The 15,819-nt window shown below is 35.0% G+C and overlaps 1 protein-coding gene and 1 long non-coding RNA gene across 2 annotated transcripts in view; one reads left to right on the top strand and one right to left on the bottom strand.

The window, feature by feature from the left end:
• Positions 1-357, bottom strand: part of LOC105834018 — a 35,296-nt gene extending 34,939 nt beyond the window's left edge. The window contains exon 1 of the long non-coding RNA XR_004964581.1: positions 63-357. This is a non-coding gene — a long non-coding RNA (uncharacterized LOC105834018). The remainder of the gene's footprint in view (positions 1-62) is intronic.
• LOC105834017 (lanC-like protein 3 homolog) overlaps positions 1-12,060 on the top strand; it is a 42,637-nt gene extending 30,577 nt beyond the window's left edge. Inside the window, exon 3 of the mRNA XM_036291844.1 lies at positions 11,417-12,060. Within this exon, the coding sequence (XP_036147737.1) occupies positions 11,417-11,965 (549 nt within the window). The 3' untranslated portion in view covers positions 11,966-12,060. The remainder of the gene's footprint in view (positions 1-11,416) is intronic.
• Positions 12,061-15,819: the final 3,759 nt, after the last annotated feature.

Genomic DNA, 15,819 nt, shown 5'->3' with positions numbered 1-15,819 from the left:
TGGTCCTTAACGAGGCTCTTTACCGATTGTACACAAACAGTTTTCTCACACAAATAACTTACTTTTCTACCAATCAAGTATGCAGGAATTATTTCCGCACGATCATTTTCCCAGAGCCTATACGGTTGATCACTTTTTCACACCTTCCCCTTTATTCTAAGTCATACTACAAGCACATCTCGCGACACGCGTATGGTAATTCTTGCAAACATTACGGACATTTTATTGCCATCTTGCGACACGCATACGGCAACTCTCGACACTTTGTCGCTTTCATGAAAAACCTAACCTAATCTAATCTTGGTTAACACATCAATTCACACTCAAGGACCATATTTTGAACAAAGATAACGCAAGGTAACAAAAAATATTATGTGTAACACGGCTATTTTCTACTCGTGTGGATAAACGCATCCCTACGACTCGCCTTTGACTCGTGCATTCACTTGCTGCACTCGAAGAAAAATTGATTTCTTTCACTTGTTAACACAAATATGTATTATTATTTTATATAAACTTACTTTACAAATAAAATATTAAATATAATTGATCATTGAACAAACAAAATATGAAGAGCTCGTTAATGCTAAACAAAAATAATACGATAAACAGGTCAATATATCGAGCTAAGACAAATTATCCTAACACAACATAATTTATTAAAGAAAAAATATATAATTATAAACGCAACCAAAAACAACTGTGCTAAAAAATGTTAAACAAAATTCGAGAAACGTTTCGACTATACATAGTCCTCTTCAGTCGTGACAAATTACTAATATTTATGAACTTAAACATGAGTAAAATAACGCAACCGAAAATATAATTAAACAGTTAAAAAATGATGATTGAACAACCATAAAACAACGCATACCGTCTAAAAAATGTGTCATAACAAATAAAAACGTGGCCGAATAAATAATACAATCAAATAAATAATAAAATTTTTCCCGCAAGTCGGTTTTCATATTAAATGGAGTACCCGTAGTTTTTCCGTTTGTTGGCAAAAAACGTTGAGTCCAACGAATTTTTCCCGTTCGATAGCGAAAAAAATGTAGAGTCAGAAATTTAAAGTGTGGAAATTAACAGTCAAAGTGGATAGTCAAAAAATCTTGTTGAGAAATTAAGAAGATTAAAACCGATGGAATACGTGTAATTCACACCACATAAATTGATATGCGTATTGTAAAAAAAAAAACGATAAACTTGATATATGTTAATTCCAGACAATATTAAAACAAGCAAAAAAAAGGCCAGAGTATTCGACAAAGCGTTAAAACGAGCGTAACGTTCGGTAGTCAGAAGCAGAATGAGCGAACTTATTGCCCATTAGTCATTTTCGACAAAATGTTAAACAAACAATAATATGAACTGTCACTATGAAAAGACACTCTGTGTTCTTCTGTAGATTGATGCCATTAACTCGCTTAATATGGATTATTTCTGAAATCAATCTTTTCTGATATCTTGATTCAGAATCTAATATCTTAACGTTATTCCAATCAAACAAGGTCATTTTTTAGCATGTGTTCTGTTACCACAGAGTGTCTCGACGATTTTAATTTAAAATTATTCGCATGTTCCTTAATTCTGGTATTTAAATATCTTTTTGTCTGTGCTACATATGACGCGTTGCAATTTTTACAGCATATTTTGTAGACAATATTTATTAGATTTATGTCGGTTATGTCCTTCTGCACCCTAATAAACATGTTTAATTTGTTGAGGCGACAAAAGCCAACCGTGAATAAATCTTTATTAACAAAAAAAGAGGCGGTTTTAGATATGTGCCTAATATAAGGCAATACAAAATATTTTTTCTTTATGTGTTGACTTTCAATTGTACCCTAATTAGTTTGAGAGTCTGTGAGTTTTACTTGATTATTGAAATGTTACTTAAGTCTGTTATTAATTTCATGAAAAATAAGATTCAATGGATAACCGTTGTCTAGTAATATCCTCACAAAAATTATTTTTTTAAAAAAAGGTTAAAAAAGCGCCAAGTATACGCGCGCAAAAAACCCTTCAAAAATGTATTTTTATACAAAACAAAACGTCCTCAAAAATGTATTCTTGTACAAAACAATTTTGATTTGACATTACAAAATAAAAGTATGAAGTTTTGACATTACAAAATAAAAGTATGAATGCGCCAACTATAAAAATGGATGTTTGTACGAAACTAGAACATCTAATTTTTTATTATTCTTCTTTGGCTGACATTTATAATTTGATTTTTCATTAAATATGTATTAGACTAGAGATTGATATTGGGATTAAATTAAAATGTAACCAATTAGGAACAAAATCAATATTTTTTAACTTTGCTTTGATTAGTTAAATTCCAATTCAATCTCAATCTCAATCTTTAGTCTGATATAGCTTTAAGATTGTCTTAAGTTTGTCTTTAGATACAATTTTGTTAATTACAAAGGTTATTTAATTATAAATTTAAGAAAATCTCAAATACAAGATTAATTTGTAATATTTGTAATTTATTTGTATTAAAATACTTATTTGTCAGCTCAATATTATGTCCTTTATTTCTTGCTAATATGCTTCCTGACAATTGTTTTTTACAGGCGCGCAGTATTGGCACATAGCAGCCAATAATTTTATATGAAAGGCTGATATTTATAGTTTAATCTTGTATTTGAGATTTTCTTAAATTTATAATTAAATAACCTTTGTAATCAACAAAATTGTATCTAAAGACAAACTTAAGACAATTTTAAAGCCGTATAAGACTAGAAATTGAGATTGAGATTGAATTGAAATATGACCGTTCAAAGCAAAGTTAAAAAATCTTGGTTTTGTTCCTAATTGGTTACATTTCAATTCAATCTCAATATCAATCTCTTGTCCGATACAAACTTAATGAAAAATCAAACTATGAACGCCATCCAAAAAATAAACATCTATTTCTAATATAAACATATCTCTTCATATCATTATTTTTGTAGAAAAAAAACTTGATACTTTCAGTTTGTAGTGTTTATTCTTAATTGGCGCAAAATATTTACATATCATTATTTTTGTAGAAAAATTAATTTGTGCGTGTGAATACAATAATTTTTTATTTAAAATAATTGTCACTTTAATAATCAAAGTTATACCATTTTAGGAATATTAATTAAGAATATTAATGTATATTAATTAGGCATATTTTGTCTGAAACATTTTTTTGTATCTCTAATAGATAACGAGCTGTAGCGGCGTAAAGTTGAACAGTTTAGTGAAAATTTAAAGAAAGCTACGTTTTCAATAGACTTTTCCCATTAATTACATAATGACTGGTATCAATGCGTTTTTACTTGTTTTCACACCACAACATGGCAAATTAAAAATAGCATCCAGTCTTAAAAATTTTGACGGCTGACACTAAAGGAATTAATTATTGATCAATTGCCGTACACTCATTTCCACCATGAAGTAGAGCTTATGGTGCGTTTTTTTAAATGTGGTTTTTTTAAATCTCCAGTAGACCTAATCCACAATTGTTTTTTTATTAAATATTTTTTAATTTTTAAATTTTTTTTAAGTTTTTGTTTTTTAATTTTTTTTTTCGTCGTTTTGACAGTCCCGGTTGATTGAGATCAACTACATCTAACTCATGAACATTGCTCTCGATGAGTTGGCAATGATGAGTCTTGATTCCTGCAAATATTTTCAAAAAATAATTCTTTTTTTTCTTCTTTTTCATCTTTACTGTAAATTAGAAGCTCTGGCACATTTTTACACGATTCTCCATTACAGAATCCGCAGATGACAGAACACTTCAATCCTGTTTTTTGGCATCCACAAGCTGCGCCGCATCCTTTTTTGCATTTATATGAAATGAAATTAAGCAAGGCCTCATGTGCTGGATTTTTCGTTGTTTTTACTGGAGTGAGCCCTGTGTTGCTGCGTTCCCAATTCCAGCCCCATTTCTGTGGACTTTTCTCAATCCCATACCATACTTGGACTTAATGATACGTCCTGAACGCGTGATATCGTGCAGCGTCTCTTGTTGGCGGCAAATCAGCAAGATTAAATTTGCTTTTAGTTATTGATTTAACAAAACGAAAAGCAGAATTGAAGTGTTCCGTCATCTGTAGATTCTGTAATGGACAATCGTGTGAAAATGTGCCAGAGCTTTTAATTTACAATGAAGATGCAAAAGAAGAAAAAAAAGAATTATTTTTTAAAGATATTTTCAGGAATCAAGACTCATCATTGCCAACTCATCGAGAGCGATGTTCATGAGTTAGATGTAGTTGATATCAATCAACCGGGACCGTCAAAACGACGAAAAAAAAAATTAAAAAAGAAAAACTTTAAAAAAATTAAAAAATTTTTTTAAATTTAATAAAAAAACAATTGTGGATTAGGCTTACTGGGGATACCACATTTAAAAAAATGCTCCATAAGCTCTACCTCATGATGGTGTAGAAATGAGTGCACGCAATTGATCAATAATCAATTTCTTTAGTGTCAGCCGTCAAAATTTTTAAGATTGGATGCTATTTTTGATTTGCTATGTTGTGGTGTGAAAACAAGTAAAAACACATTAATACCAGTCATTATGTAATTAATAGTCATTAATGGGAAAAGTCTACTGAAAACGTAGCTTTCTTTAAATTTTCACTAAACTGTTCAACTTTACGGCGCTACAGCTCGTTACCTATTAGAAATACAAAAAAAATGTTCAAAAGTTGTAGGAAATGTTCTCCTCTATAAGATTGAATATAACTATTTTTGTCGTAGGACCTACTGGTGAGGAGATATTGCAAAAAAACGTGTTTTTCTCGTCACTTTTTCAAGATGGCGGCGGTTCCCATGGCCCGCCGAATTCAAAAACTTGCGGTTTTTATTAGGACACCAAACCTTAAAACATACAAAAATCGCGACCTTTTGCAGACAAAAGCTCTTTTTTGTCCAATTTGACTGGACTATCGAACGTCACACTGGTTTTAACGCTTTGTCGAATACTCTGGCCTTTTTTTGCTCGTTTTAATATTATCTGGAATCAACATATTGTAACACTTTCCGCACCGCGCACTCGCAAACGCTCGCACAGCACTCGCCCGCGCACGAAATAAAGCAACACGTTTCGTTTAAGAAAGCGGTTTATTAAAAGCACAAGAAAACGGTAACTCTCGGCTTGACAGCTCAAAACCGAAAACCAAAACAAACAACAAGCAACTTCAAAACGAAGCGATCTCTGTCAGCTGACGAGGGAAATCGATATATTGGTTTTTCTGAATAAAGCTCGCGTTCACACACGCGAGCTCGCACGTAACACTTCCCCTCCTTTTCAAAATTGTCGTCCCGACAATTGAGGGCCCTTTCAGCTCGTAGGCCCAGGTTTTCTGGTGCTTCCTGCTCTTTCTCAGTTGATGCCAAGGGTTTCCAAGCGACATCCAACCCGAACTTACCTTTACTCCCGAATATTCTGTCACCCTCTTTCAGGAAGTAGAACGCTTTCCGAACGATGACTACCATTCTGCAGAGTTTCTCGCTGAGACCTTCTTGTTGCCGAAATTGCACGCGTTTCTCTTCCTCTTAAAGAGTCTTGCGCCTTTCTCTTTTGGGGGGGAGGGGGGATAAACTACGTGGACCTTTTCAGTCCCAAAGGACTCCCAAGTCCTCGTCTCGGCATTTGCCCTTCGTCTCACGGAAAAATCACTCTCAAAAACCGTGAGACGGACTTCAATTTTAAATCTCTAAGAAATCAAATGTTTTGAGTCACTCCTCGAAAGGACGTACAACTTCGTATCCAAAATTAAATAATTCTGAAAACTAAATATTTCAAAAGCAGAATAAAAACATTAACATTAAAACTAGTTCCCCTTTTGTAAGTGTGTGAATGTGTGCGGATGTAAGAACGTGTAAGGGTTTGGGCTCCGACTGCTCTACACGCCTATTTTCTTTTCAAGAAAGGAGCTAACCTGCCTGCATGAACAACTTTTTTCCTATGCCTCGCCGACCTACGGATACAGAAAACAATCTCACTCATTTTTTAACAATCAAATAGGGTCCTTTCTAATTATTTTGAAGCTTAGGAGCTCTTCCGAGCTTTCTTCGAGGGTTCAATAACCAAACTTTCTGCCTTTCTTGAAAAAGAAGATTCCTAGCCTTTTGATCATACCAGGCTTTCATCCGAGAAGACCTAATCTCCATAAGATTCCTAGCTTCTGCACGAATTTTCTTTAAACTTTTTTTTAAACTATCTATGTACTCGTCAACAGTCCTAAGCTCTGTATTCGGAGGATTTCCTATTGATAAATCCAGCGGTAATCTTAGATCTTTACCCAAATAAAGTTCTGCCGGAGTTATTCCTCGAAGACCTATACGCCAAATGGAACATAGGAATCCAACAATCCCAATCTCTTTGACTTTCCGAAATATGTTTGGGATGGTAATTGATGATCGTACGATGTTGACGCTCAACTTGACCATCGGACTGAGGATGTAAAGCCGTGATCCTCGTTTTTCTAATTCCAAGAAGAATCATCAACTCCCTAAATAACTTTGACTCAAAATTTTTTTCTTGATCCGTATGGACCTCCTGAGGAACACCATGGCGAGAAATTACTTCATTAACAAAAATTTCAACTACCATTTTAGCTGTCATGTTTCTAAGAAGAAAAGCTTCTACCCATTTCGTAAAACAGTCCACCACAACCAAAAGAAATCTGTTACCAGAAGAAGATTTAGGAAGTGGACCCAGAATGTCCATCTGTAATCTTTCAAAAAGTGAACCCACATTGTAAATTTGTAAAGAGGATTTTTCCTGAAGGATCTTTTCTCGAAATGCAAAACTCACAAGTTTTACATCAGTTCTCAACATATTGTTTGCAAGTAGCCCAATAAAAACGCATGCGGATATTTTCCAAAGTTTTATTTACTCCAAAATGTCCACCAGAAGCTCCATCACGAGCCTCCTTAAGAATTTCCTTAATTTGTTTACGTGGGACAATTAACTGAAATATTCTCGACTTCAAATTTTTGGACCATCTTTTAGGACTAAGGCTTCCCAATAAGACCAGTAAAGCTGAGCCGAAACGTCCTGTGGGACTAATTCCGTACGAAAAGGACGTACTCCCATTTCTTTGCTCTGCAAGATCAAAGAAATACTAGGATCTTCCATTTGATCCCTACGCCATTCCTCAAGAGTTTCCTCAGTTAAAATAATCCTAACTACAATATTTACCGTTTCTTCAGCAAAATTTTTTCTCAACCTTCTCATAATAAACGCAGCCTTTAGCCATCAGCATTTTTATGAACTATCCCCTTGCGATGCACTACCTCGAAATTATACTCCTGAAGTTTTTCAAGCCGACGAGCTCATTGCCCCTTAAAGTCTCTAAACGACATCAACCATCTAAGGGAAATATGATCCGTTCGAATAATAAATTTCCGACCTAACAAATAATGACGAAAAGATTTTAAAGAGTCCACTATAGCCAAAAGTTCTCGACGAGTGATGCAATAATTCTTCTCAGCTTTACTGAGAACACGGCTGAAATAAGGTATAACTTTTTCCTTACCGTCCTGTCCTTGAGAAAGGATTGAACTTATACCGATTTTGGACGCGTCGGTGTCCAAAATAAATTCCCCCTCCCCCTTAGGAAAAGAGAGAATAGGTGAAGAAGACAAAACTAGTTTTAATTTCTCAAAAGCAGCTTGACATTTCTCATCCCAAGTAAATTTAACTTGTTTTTTCGTAAGAACAAAGAGAGGTTTTGCTAAAGAAGAAAATCCTTTAACGTATCTTCGATACTAGGAACAAAAACCCAAAAAGCTTTGCAATTGTTTTTTATTATGAGAAGGAACTGACCAATCTTTAACCGCCGAAATCTTCTCAGGAACAGTAGAAACACTTTTCGCTGAAATTACATAGCGCAAATATTTTATCTTTCTACCATAGAAAACACACTTTTTCGAATTAACTTTAAGGTTCGACAATTTCAGCCTCTGAAACACTAAACGTAGATTCTTTAATATTTTATTAAATTTTTTTCCGAAAATAATAACGTCATCTAAATAAATTAAACAGATTTTATTTAAAATTCCCTTAAGAACCTTCTTCATCATTCGCTCAAAAGTTGCAGGAGCGTTACACAACCCAAAAGGCATCATAGTAAATTGCCAAAGACCTCTTCCTGGAAAACGCCGTCTTCTCCTTATCTTCCTCGCGAATTTTAATTTGCCAATACGCTCTTTTAAGATCGAGCGTCGTAAACCAACTATTTCCAGATAATTGATCTAAAATATCGTCAATCCTAGGAAGAGGAAAACAATCTTTTACCGTGACGAAATTTAACTTACGATAATCAACGCAGAATCTTATTGACCCATCCTTTTTCCTAATCAGAACCGCTGGAAAAACCCACGGACTATGTGTCTCTTCTTTTACTCCTTGTTTCTTCATTTCTTCTAAAATTTCGTTCACTTCCGTCCTTAAAAAGAGTGGGACACGACGAGAAACCTGCTTAATGGGAAGAGAGTCTCCTACATCGATTTCATGAGCAATTTACATCACAATTTCCAGCTACAATGTCTTCCATAAAAACATTCTCATATTCATCCAAATTTTCTGAATTTCCCCTATGGATTCCCTTCAAAATTTCAGAAATTTCCCCTGAAAAATTCCCTATCCGACCGCAATTCAAAATTTTCTCTTTTCCGGATTTTCCTAAACCAAAAGTTTCCACAAGAATTGATCATAAATTCACCATTCCCAAGAAATCTGCACCCAACAAACAATCGTCATTTATTTCGACCGCAAACAATGAAACTTCTTCCGAAATTTTTCCTAACTGAACTTTCATACAGACCTTAAATAAAATCGGAACCTTTTCTCCAGTAAGATAGCGCAAACAACTATTTTCCTCAAGAATTTTCTTTTTTCCCTTTTCAACAAATTTAATATTTATTAAAGAAACGTCGGAACCCGTATCAATTCTAAATAAACTATCTTTACCGTCCGCTTTCCCCTTAAAACAAAAATCTCGAGAATTTCCTTTAACTTTACTAACACATCTTTCCCTTCCCAAATTTTTCGGAGTATTATTTACACGAGTCGACCTCACCCCGGCGAGATCGACTACTCCGCATTTCCCTGGGTTCCTGGACACTCAAAACGGAAGTGATCCTTCTTCGCGCATGATCAACACTCCTTCCCGCTCGTTCTCCCCTTGAAGTTTTCCCCGAAACGCCCGTTTTTTTTTCCTAACAAATTTTCTCGTTTTTCCTCATCCCCTTTTGTTTCCTTCCCCGCCTGTGCTCAGTTTATCAGAATTTCCCCTTCGTTCCACCTTAAAGAATTTATTCCGCTTACCAAAATCCCCTTGTATAATTTTAACCGCTTTTGTCCTTTCTATTGCGAGCTTCAAAGAATTAACTTTCTCCAACTGGAGAGTTCTTCTTACATACCTATCCGCGAGCGAGGAAACGAATTGCGCACACGCGATTTTATCCCGCACCGCAAAAGGACATTCGGGGTAAGCTAAACGCGCGAGTTTTTCTAACTCCGCCCCGTAAGTCGCAAAATCTTCACCGAATTTTTGCTTCCGATTTGTAAAAAAAGAATATGAATTTAAAGAATTCAACTCTTTTCCGAAACGCAATTCCAATTTCGAGACGAGCTCCCTGAATTCCAGTCCATAGAAATTTTTAAGGATTCCAAAACTGAACGCGCCTTCCCTCTAAGACTCGAAACAAGAGCTAACGTCTTCTCCGAATCACTCCACGAATTCGCGTTCGCAATAATATTAAATTGGAAGAGGAATTCACGCAACAAAATCGTTCCATCGTACGTATCCGGTTGGAGATGCTGCACGGTCTCGCGTAGTCGCTATACCTCCTCATCTCGACGACGCAGCGCCTGCAGGATTTCCGCGTGCTCCTCGCGCATTTGCCGAAGTACTTCTGAAACAGCCTGGAACTTCGGCGCGGCTGCATCTGCAGGAAGCCCGAAACTTCAGCGCGCCTCTTCTTCGCTCGCGTGCGTTGAAGAGAACGCCCCGCCTCCCCCGCCGCCGATCCCGTTTCCGTGACATCCGACTCACGGGATCTCATCAACTCATCTCAGCATTTCTCTCCGCGGGAATCGACAGTAGCTGAGAACGAATCCTTCTCGAAGAATGTGTTATCGAGAATTACATGAGAATTACGTTTCTTCTTAACGCGAGGCTTGCTCACTTGTCCGATCACGGACGAGCCCCCAAATGGAACGCTTTTCGCGCCGCGCACTCGCACACGCTCGCACAGCACACGCTCACGCACTCCCGAGCACTCGCCCGCACACGAAATAAAGCAACTCGTTTTGTTTAAGAAAGCGCTTTATTTTAAGCACAAAAAAGCGGTAACTCTCGGCTTGACAGCTCAAAACCGAAAACCAAAACAAACAATACACAACTTCAAAACGAAGCGACATCCGTCAGCTGACGAGGGAAATCGATATATTGATTTTTCTGAATAACGCTCGCGTTCACACACGCGAGCTTGCACGTAACAATATATAAGTTTATTGTTTTTTTTACAATACGCATATCAGTTTATGTCGTTCATAAATTACACATTTTCCATCGGTTTTGATCTTTTAGATTTCTCAACAAGATTTCTTGACTATCTACTCTGACTGTTAATTTCCACACTTTAAATTTCTGATTCTACATTTTTTTCGCCATTGAAAAACCTCGTTGTACTCAACGTTTTTTGTCAACAAACAAAAAAACTACGGGCACTTCTTCCTTTTAATATGAAAACCGACTTGCGGTAAAAATTTTATTATTCATTTGATTGTATTATTTATTTGGTCACGTTTTTATTTGTTATGACACATTTTTATAGACGATATGCGTTGTTTTATGGTTGTTCAATGGTCATCATTTTTTTACTGTTTAATTATATTTTCGGTTACGTTATTTTACTCATGTTTAAGTTCATAAACATTGATAATTTGTCACGACTGTGAACGTTTCTGAAAACGTTTCTCGAATTTTGCTTAACATTTTTTAGCACAGTTGTTTTTAGTCGCGTTTATAATTATATATTTTTTATTTAATAAATTATATTGTATTAGGATAATTTGTCTTGGCTCGATATATTGATTTGTTTATCGTATTATTTTTGTTTGATTATTGCTATTATAATTGTGTTGATGATCTAACAGTTGGATCATCAACACAATTATAATAGCAGTAAAGTTATATTCTAACTTAAATGAATTATGATATTTTAATTTAACTAATGCTCTTTGAAATTAATATTAGTTGATCTTAAAATAATTTTAACTGAGTTAGTTTTTGTTTATGTAATTTTTAATTTAAATTAAAAATTACATAAATTAAAATTAAATTAATTTTATAATTCATGAACTTTAACTAAAATTAAACTAATATATATCGGTTAATTTTTTTGTGTTTAGTTGCCATCATTCCTCGATAAAGATGCGGATGCTGACAAAAATGTGCGAACGTGTGTGGATTATTTATTGACTCTTCAAACGACGTCTGGCAATTTTCCATGTTCCATGGAAGAAATAGAACGTTCCGGACGAAGTCTTGGAGACAGCAATGACGAATTGGTGCATTGGTGTCATGGTGCCCCTGGCGTTATTTATATGATGGCGGCGGCGTACCTGCGCTGGAAGGATCAACGTTACTTGGATTCGTGCAAACGCGCCGGCGATCTTGTTTGGCGCAAAGGTCTTTTGCGTAAAGGACCTGGAATCTGTCACGGCGTGGCGGGCAACGGCTATGTCTTTCTTCTTCTATACAGACTCACGGACGACAAACGACACCTTTATCGTGCTGCTAAATTTGCAGATTTTATGAATTCGCCACAGTTTCAGGCTGACGCACGTGTTCCCGACTCACCATATTCACTCTATGAAGGCATCGCTGGCACCGCCTGTTTTCTCGCCGATCTTATTGAACCAAATAAGGCCCACTTTCCTTTCCAAGATGTATTTTAAGATCCGAATAATGGAAGAACAATCTCTGTATTTTTATTGCGCTTAATATACTTAAATTTGGAAAAACAAATAAAGAGAGTTTATATGAAATTAATGATATGACGTCTATAATACTTTTACAAGCATCTTAAAAAATTTATCAAAGGATCCTTTCTAAAAAAGGGCATGGCATCGATACTCGCATCTCTCGAAGTATTGTTGTCGCTTTTCCGCGATGCCGATTGGTTCTCTCGTTGCGCTTACTTCGTGTTGCGAGAGTAACCATTGCAATTGAATTTTGACAGCTGTCAAATTTGTATAAATAGTTATTTATACCGGAAGAGACGGGGAGAGACGCGGAGAGACCGGGAGAGACGGGGAGAGACGGGGAAAGACCGGGAGAGACCGGGAGAGACCGGGAGAGACGGGCAGAGACGGAGAGAGATCGGGAGAGACGGGGAGAGATCGGGAGAGACCGGGAGAGACGGGGAGAGACCGGGAGAGGACGGGAGAGACTGGGAGAGACGGAGAGAGAGAGAGAGAGAGAGAGAGAGAGAGAGAGAGAGAGAGAGAGAGAGAGAGAGAGAGAGAGAGAGAGAGAGGAGGGGGAGGGGAGAAGTGCGTGCATCCGTACGTGTGTACTGTGGAGTATTTTACTCAAATGAAAGATTTTCGAAAGTTAGTTTTCTCTATTGATTATTTTTTTATTTGGTTATTTTTTTAATTTATTAATTTCTATATGTGCACGCTACGTGTGCATGCATATGTCACAATATTATTTTATAACTAGCAATAATAGTTAATTAATTAATGTATATAAAGTTCCAAAAAATGTTGATCTTATTTTATATAGAAAGATACATGTAATGTCAAAGTATTTAATAATTTATTAACAATTGTAATTTTGTTTTTCAAACTATGTCGTCAATCTCTAATGCTAATTAAAGAAAAAAAAAACAAGAAGAAGAAAAAGAGTCAGAGCTGATAACATTTCGTTACATTTCAGTGTCAATATCATATTACTTTAAAGAAGATTTATGTATGTTGTGTATATTCAGTATATTGTATTTCTTTTTTTTTTATGTGTATAATATTTTTAAAGAAGAAAGAAAATTAGATAATAAATTAATGTATGTAAGTATGCTTTCTCTCTCTCTCTCTCTCTCTCTCTCTCTCTTTCTCTCTATTTTTTTCCTTTCTTTTTGTATATAATTATTTATTTATATAATTATTATTGCAATTGTTATTTTTAAAAAGTAAAAAACTAAATAGCGCGCGCGTAGCGCGCGTCTGTGTTGTTCTAGTAGTTTGAAATTTTTCATACTTTTATTGTTTTATTCTGTGATTATGAAAAAAAGGTTTATTTATAATTAGTATAATTTTATGCGATTTTTTTTAACTTTATACGTTCAGTACCAAAAAATGTGTATACTCAAAATGTGAAAAAAATTAGGTCATATTTAAACCTTTATATCTTCGTGAAAAAATGGTCATGGAAATACGAACCAAAAAGCATTTGAAAGCTTAAACTCTCTCGTTTTTTAATCTTTTTATTAAAAACTTTAAGTTTTGCAACATGACCACTTTTTCTTAAGATAAAGCACAAGAGAAAAATATTTAAAAATTACATCAAATTTGAACGTATTCATGGGCTAAAATAAGTTTTTTTGACTTAATCTGATGAAAGATTTTTGTACATTGATTTTTTCTTTTTAATTTTTTTTTTCCATTTTTCCTACGACCATTTTTGATTGACAAGGAAATCTCGCGAACCAGAAAATTCTGATTTTAATAAAACTTGGCATAAATGTAGACGGGGTAAATACATGAATTTAGAAATTTTTAGTTGATGCTTATAAACGATTTAAAGGGTTGAAATGACCCTTCAAAAGTTGAGGATTTTTGTCTTTCCTCGAGATATCTTGTAAACTAAACAAAATATCAAAAAATATTTTATACAAAAGTTTTACAACATAAATACTTCTATCTAACTACGCTGTTTATTTTTTGAAAAAATTTTTTTTGGAAAATTTACTTTTTATATTTTTTTTATGTTGAATATTTATTGTATCAAAATTTCAATTTCACTGAAATTTGACACAAATGTAGAGAGAGACAATACATGAATTTAGAAAATTTTAGTTGGTGCTCAAAAACGGTTCAAAGAATTAAAATTACCCTTCAAAGATTGAGACATTTTTGCCTTTTTTTCTATATATCTCTTAAACTTAATGAAACATCAAAAAATGTTTTGTACAAAAGTTTTACAATATAAATACTTTTATTTAACTGCGCTGTTTATTTTTTAAAAAAACATTTTTTAAATAAAATTTTTTAAAAATTTTTCAATAAAATTGATTCTTATGAGTAGTTAATACTACGCCGGTTCTACTCGGTAGCTCCGAAGGGGGAGCAGGTTTACGGGGGGAACTTGTTAGCGCGGGGCATGACGTCACGCGGATCGGGAGGTCTCACGGCGCGGGGAATTGCTGACACAGGATTTTCGCGACTTTTCCTCAGAGCGGAAGAGGGGGAATCGGGGTCCGCCACCGCCCACCGCCGCCGCGGTTCTTGCTCTCTTCCTTTATTGCGAATCGTGATCTCTCTCTCTCTCTCTCTCTCTCACTCATAATAATTTTTTATTGCAAAAATATATATACTATCTAAATAAGATGCTTAATACTACAAAATGCGTGATATCCAAACAAAATTACCTTTTTAAAAAAAGGTAAAAAAAGGCGCCAAGTGTGTGTGTGCGCCTCTAAGAAAAAAACTATTATATTAGGCAAGTTGTCTTATTATTCTATTTTTTATTATCTTATTGTCTTCTCTACAAAATAATTGATATAAAGTAAATGCGCCAATTATGCGTCAACCTTGAAACGGAAAAAAGATAGACCAAGTACATAAACGCGTGTTTTCAAAAATAAATTTAAGATCAATACAATTAGTCAAGTACATTAAAAAAAATTAAATAATTAAATGATTAAAATCAATCAACGGGATTATAGTGAAAAACTTGGCGTGCCCGGCTCGTTGAAACGCAGTAATCCACCAATGTTATACAATATGAAAATTATTTGTACAAATGAAATAATAAAAAATAACCTATTAAATACTTTACAAAGATAAAAAAAATATATCAAAAAAAGAAATGGCAATGCTAAAGATTCTTCTGCTGCGGCTCTCCAAAGATAAAAAAAAGAAGTATGTCAATTTATTATACGTGCAACATCCGCACGAAGACAGCGTGGATCATTTTACCTGGATAAAGATATATCCCGCCTTATCAGTTCCCAACTGAGTAAAAAGGAGCACAAGAAATACATTTACGATCGGTATGTATACTACATTGAAAAGAATATTTTTGTGTTTTAGCAAAAAAGTAATTAACTATCACAAGCGCTATCACATTGCCCGCCGAAAACGACAAATGGTTGAATTTCCAGAATATACATAAACAAGGAACGAGTGCCATTCGTCGTCTACGCAGACCTCGAGTGTGAGCTGCGGAAGACGCAACATGATACAGAACAAGCGTCGTACACATATCAACAACACGAAGTATTTAGCATCAAATACTACGTGCGATGCTCGTACGACAACGCGTTATCCATGTACCGGTTTCGTCGCGATAAAGATTGCGTCGCGTGGTTCACCAAACAACTCGAAAAATTAGTGTGTAATGTTAAAACTCGTTTATCCATCAATGTCCACATGAACGTTATTAAAAGAACAATTGGATGCATACCATAGCGCGATGCGTTGTCACATTTGCGATAAGCCGTTTGTGTCGGATGATACGCGAGTGAGCGATCATTGCCATCTGATCGGTCGTTAGCGCGGTCTCCCGCATTCTCTTTGTAATCTAAATT

The sequence above is a fragment of the Monomorium pharaonis genome, chromosome 9 (assembly GCF_013373865.1).
Source record: "Monomorium pharaonis isolate MP-MQ-018 chromosome 9, ASM1337386v2, whole genome shotgun sequence".
Classification (NCBI taxonomy): Eukaryota; Metazoa; Arthropoda; class Insecta; order Hymenoptera; family Formicidae; genus Monomorium; species Monomorium pharaonis.
The sequence above is the reverse complement of the archived record's forward strand: the minus strand, read 5'-3'. Positions and strand labels throughout refer to the sequence as shown.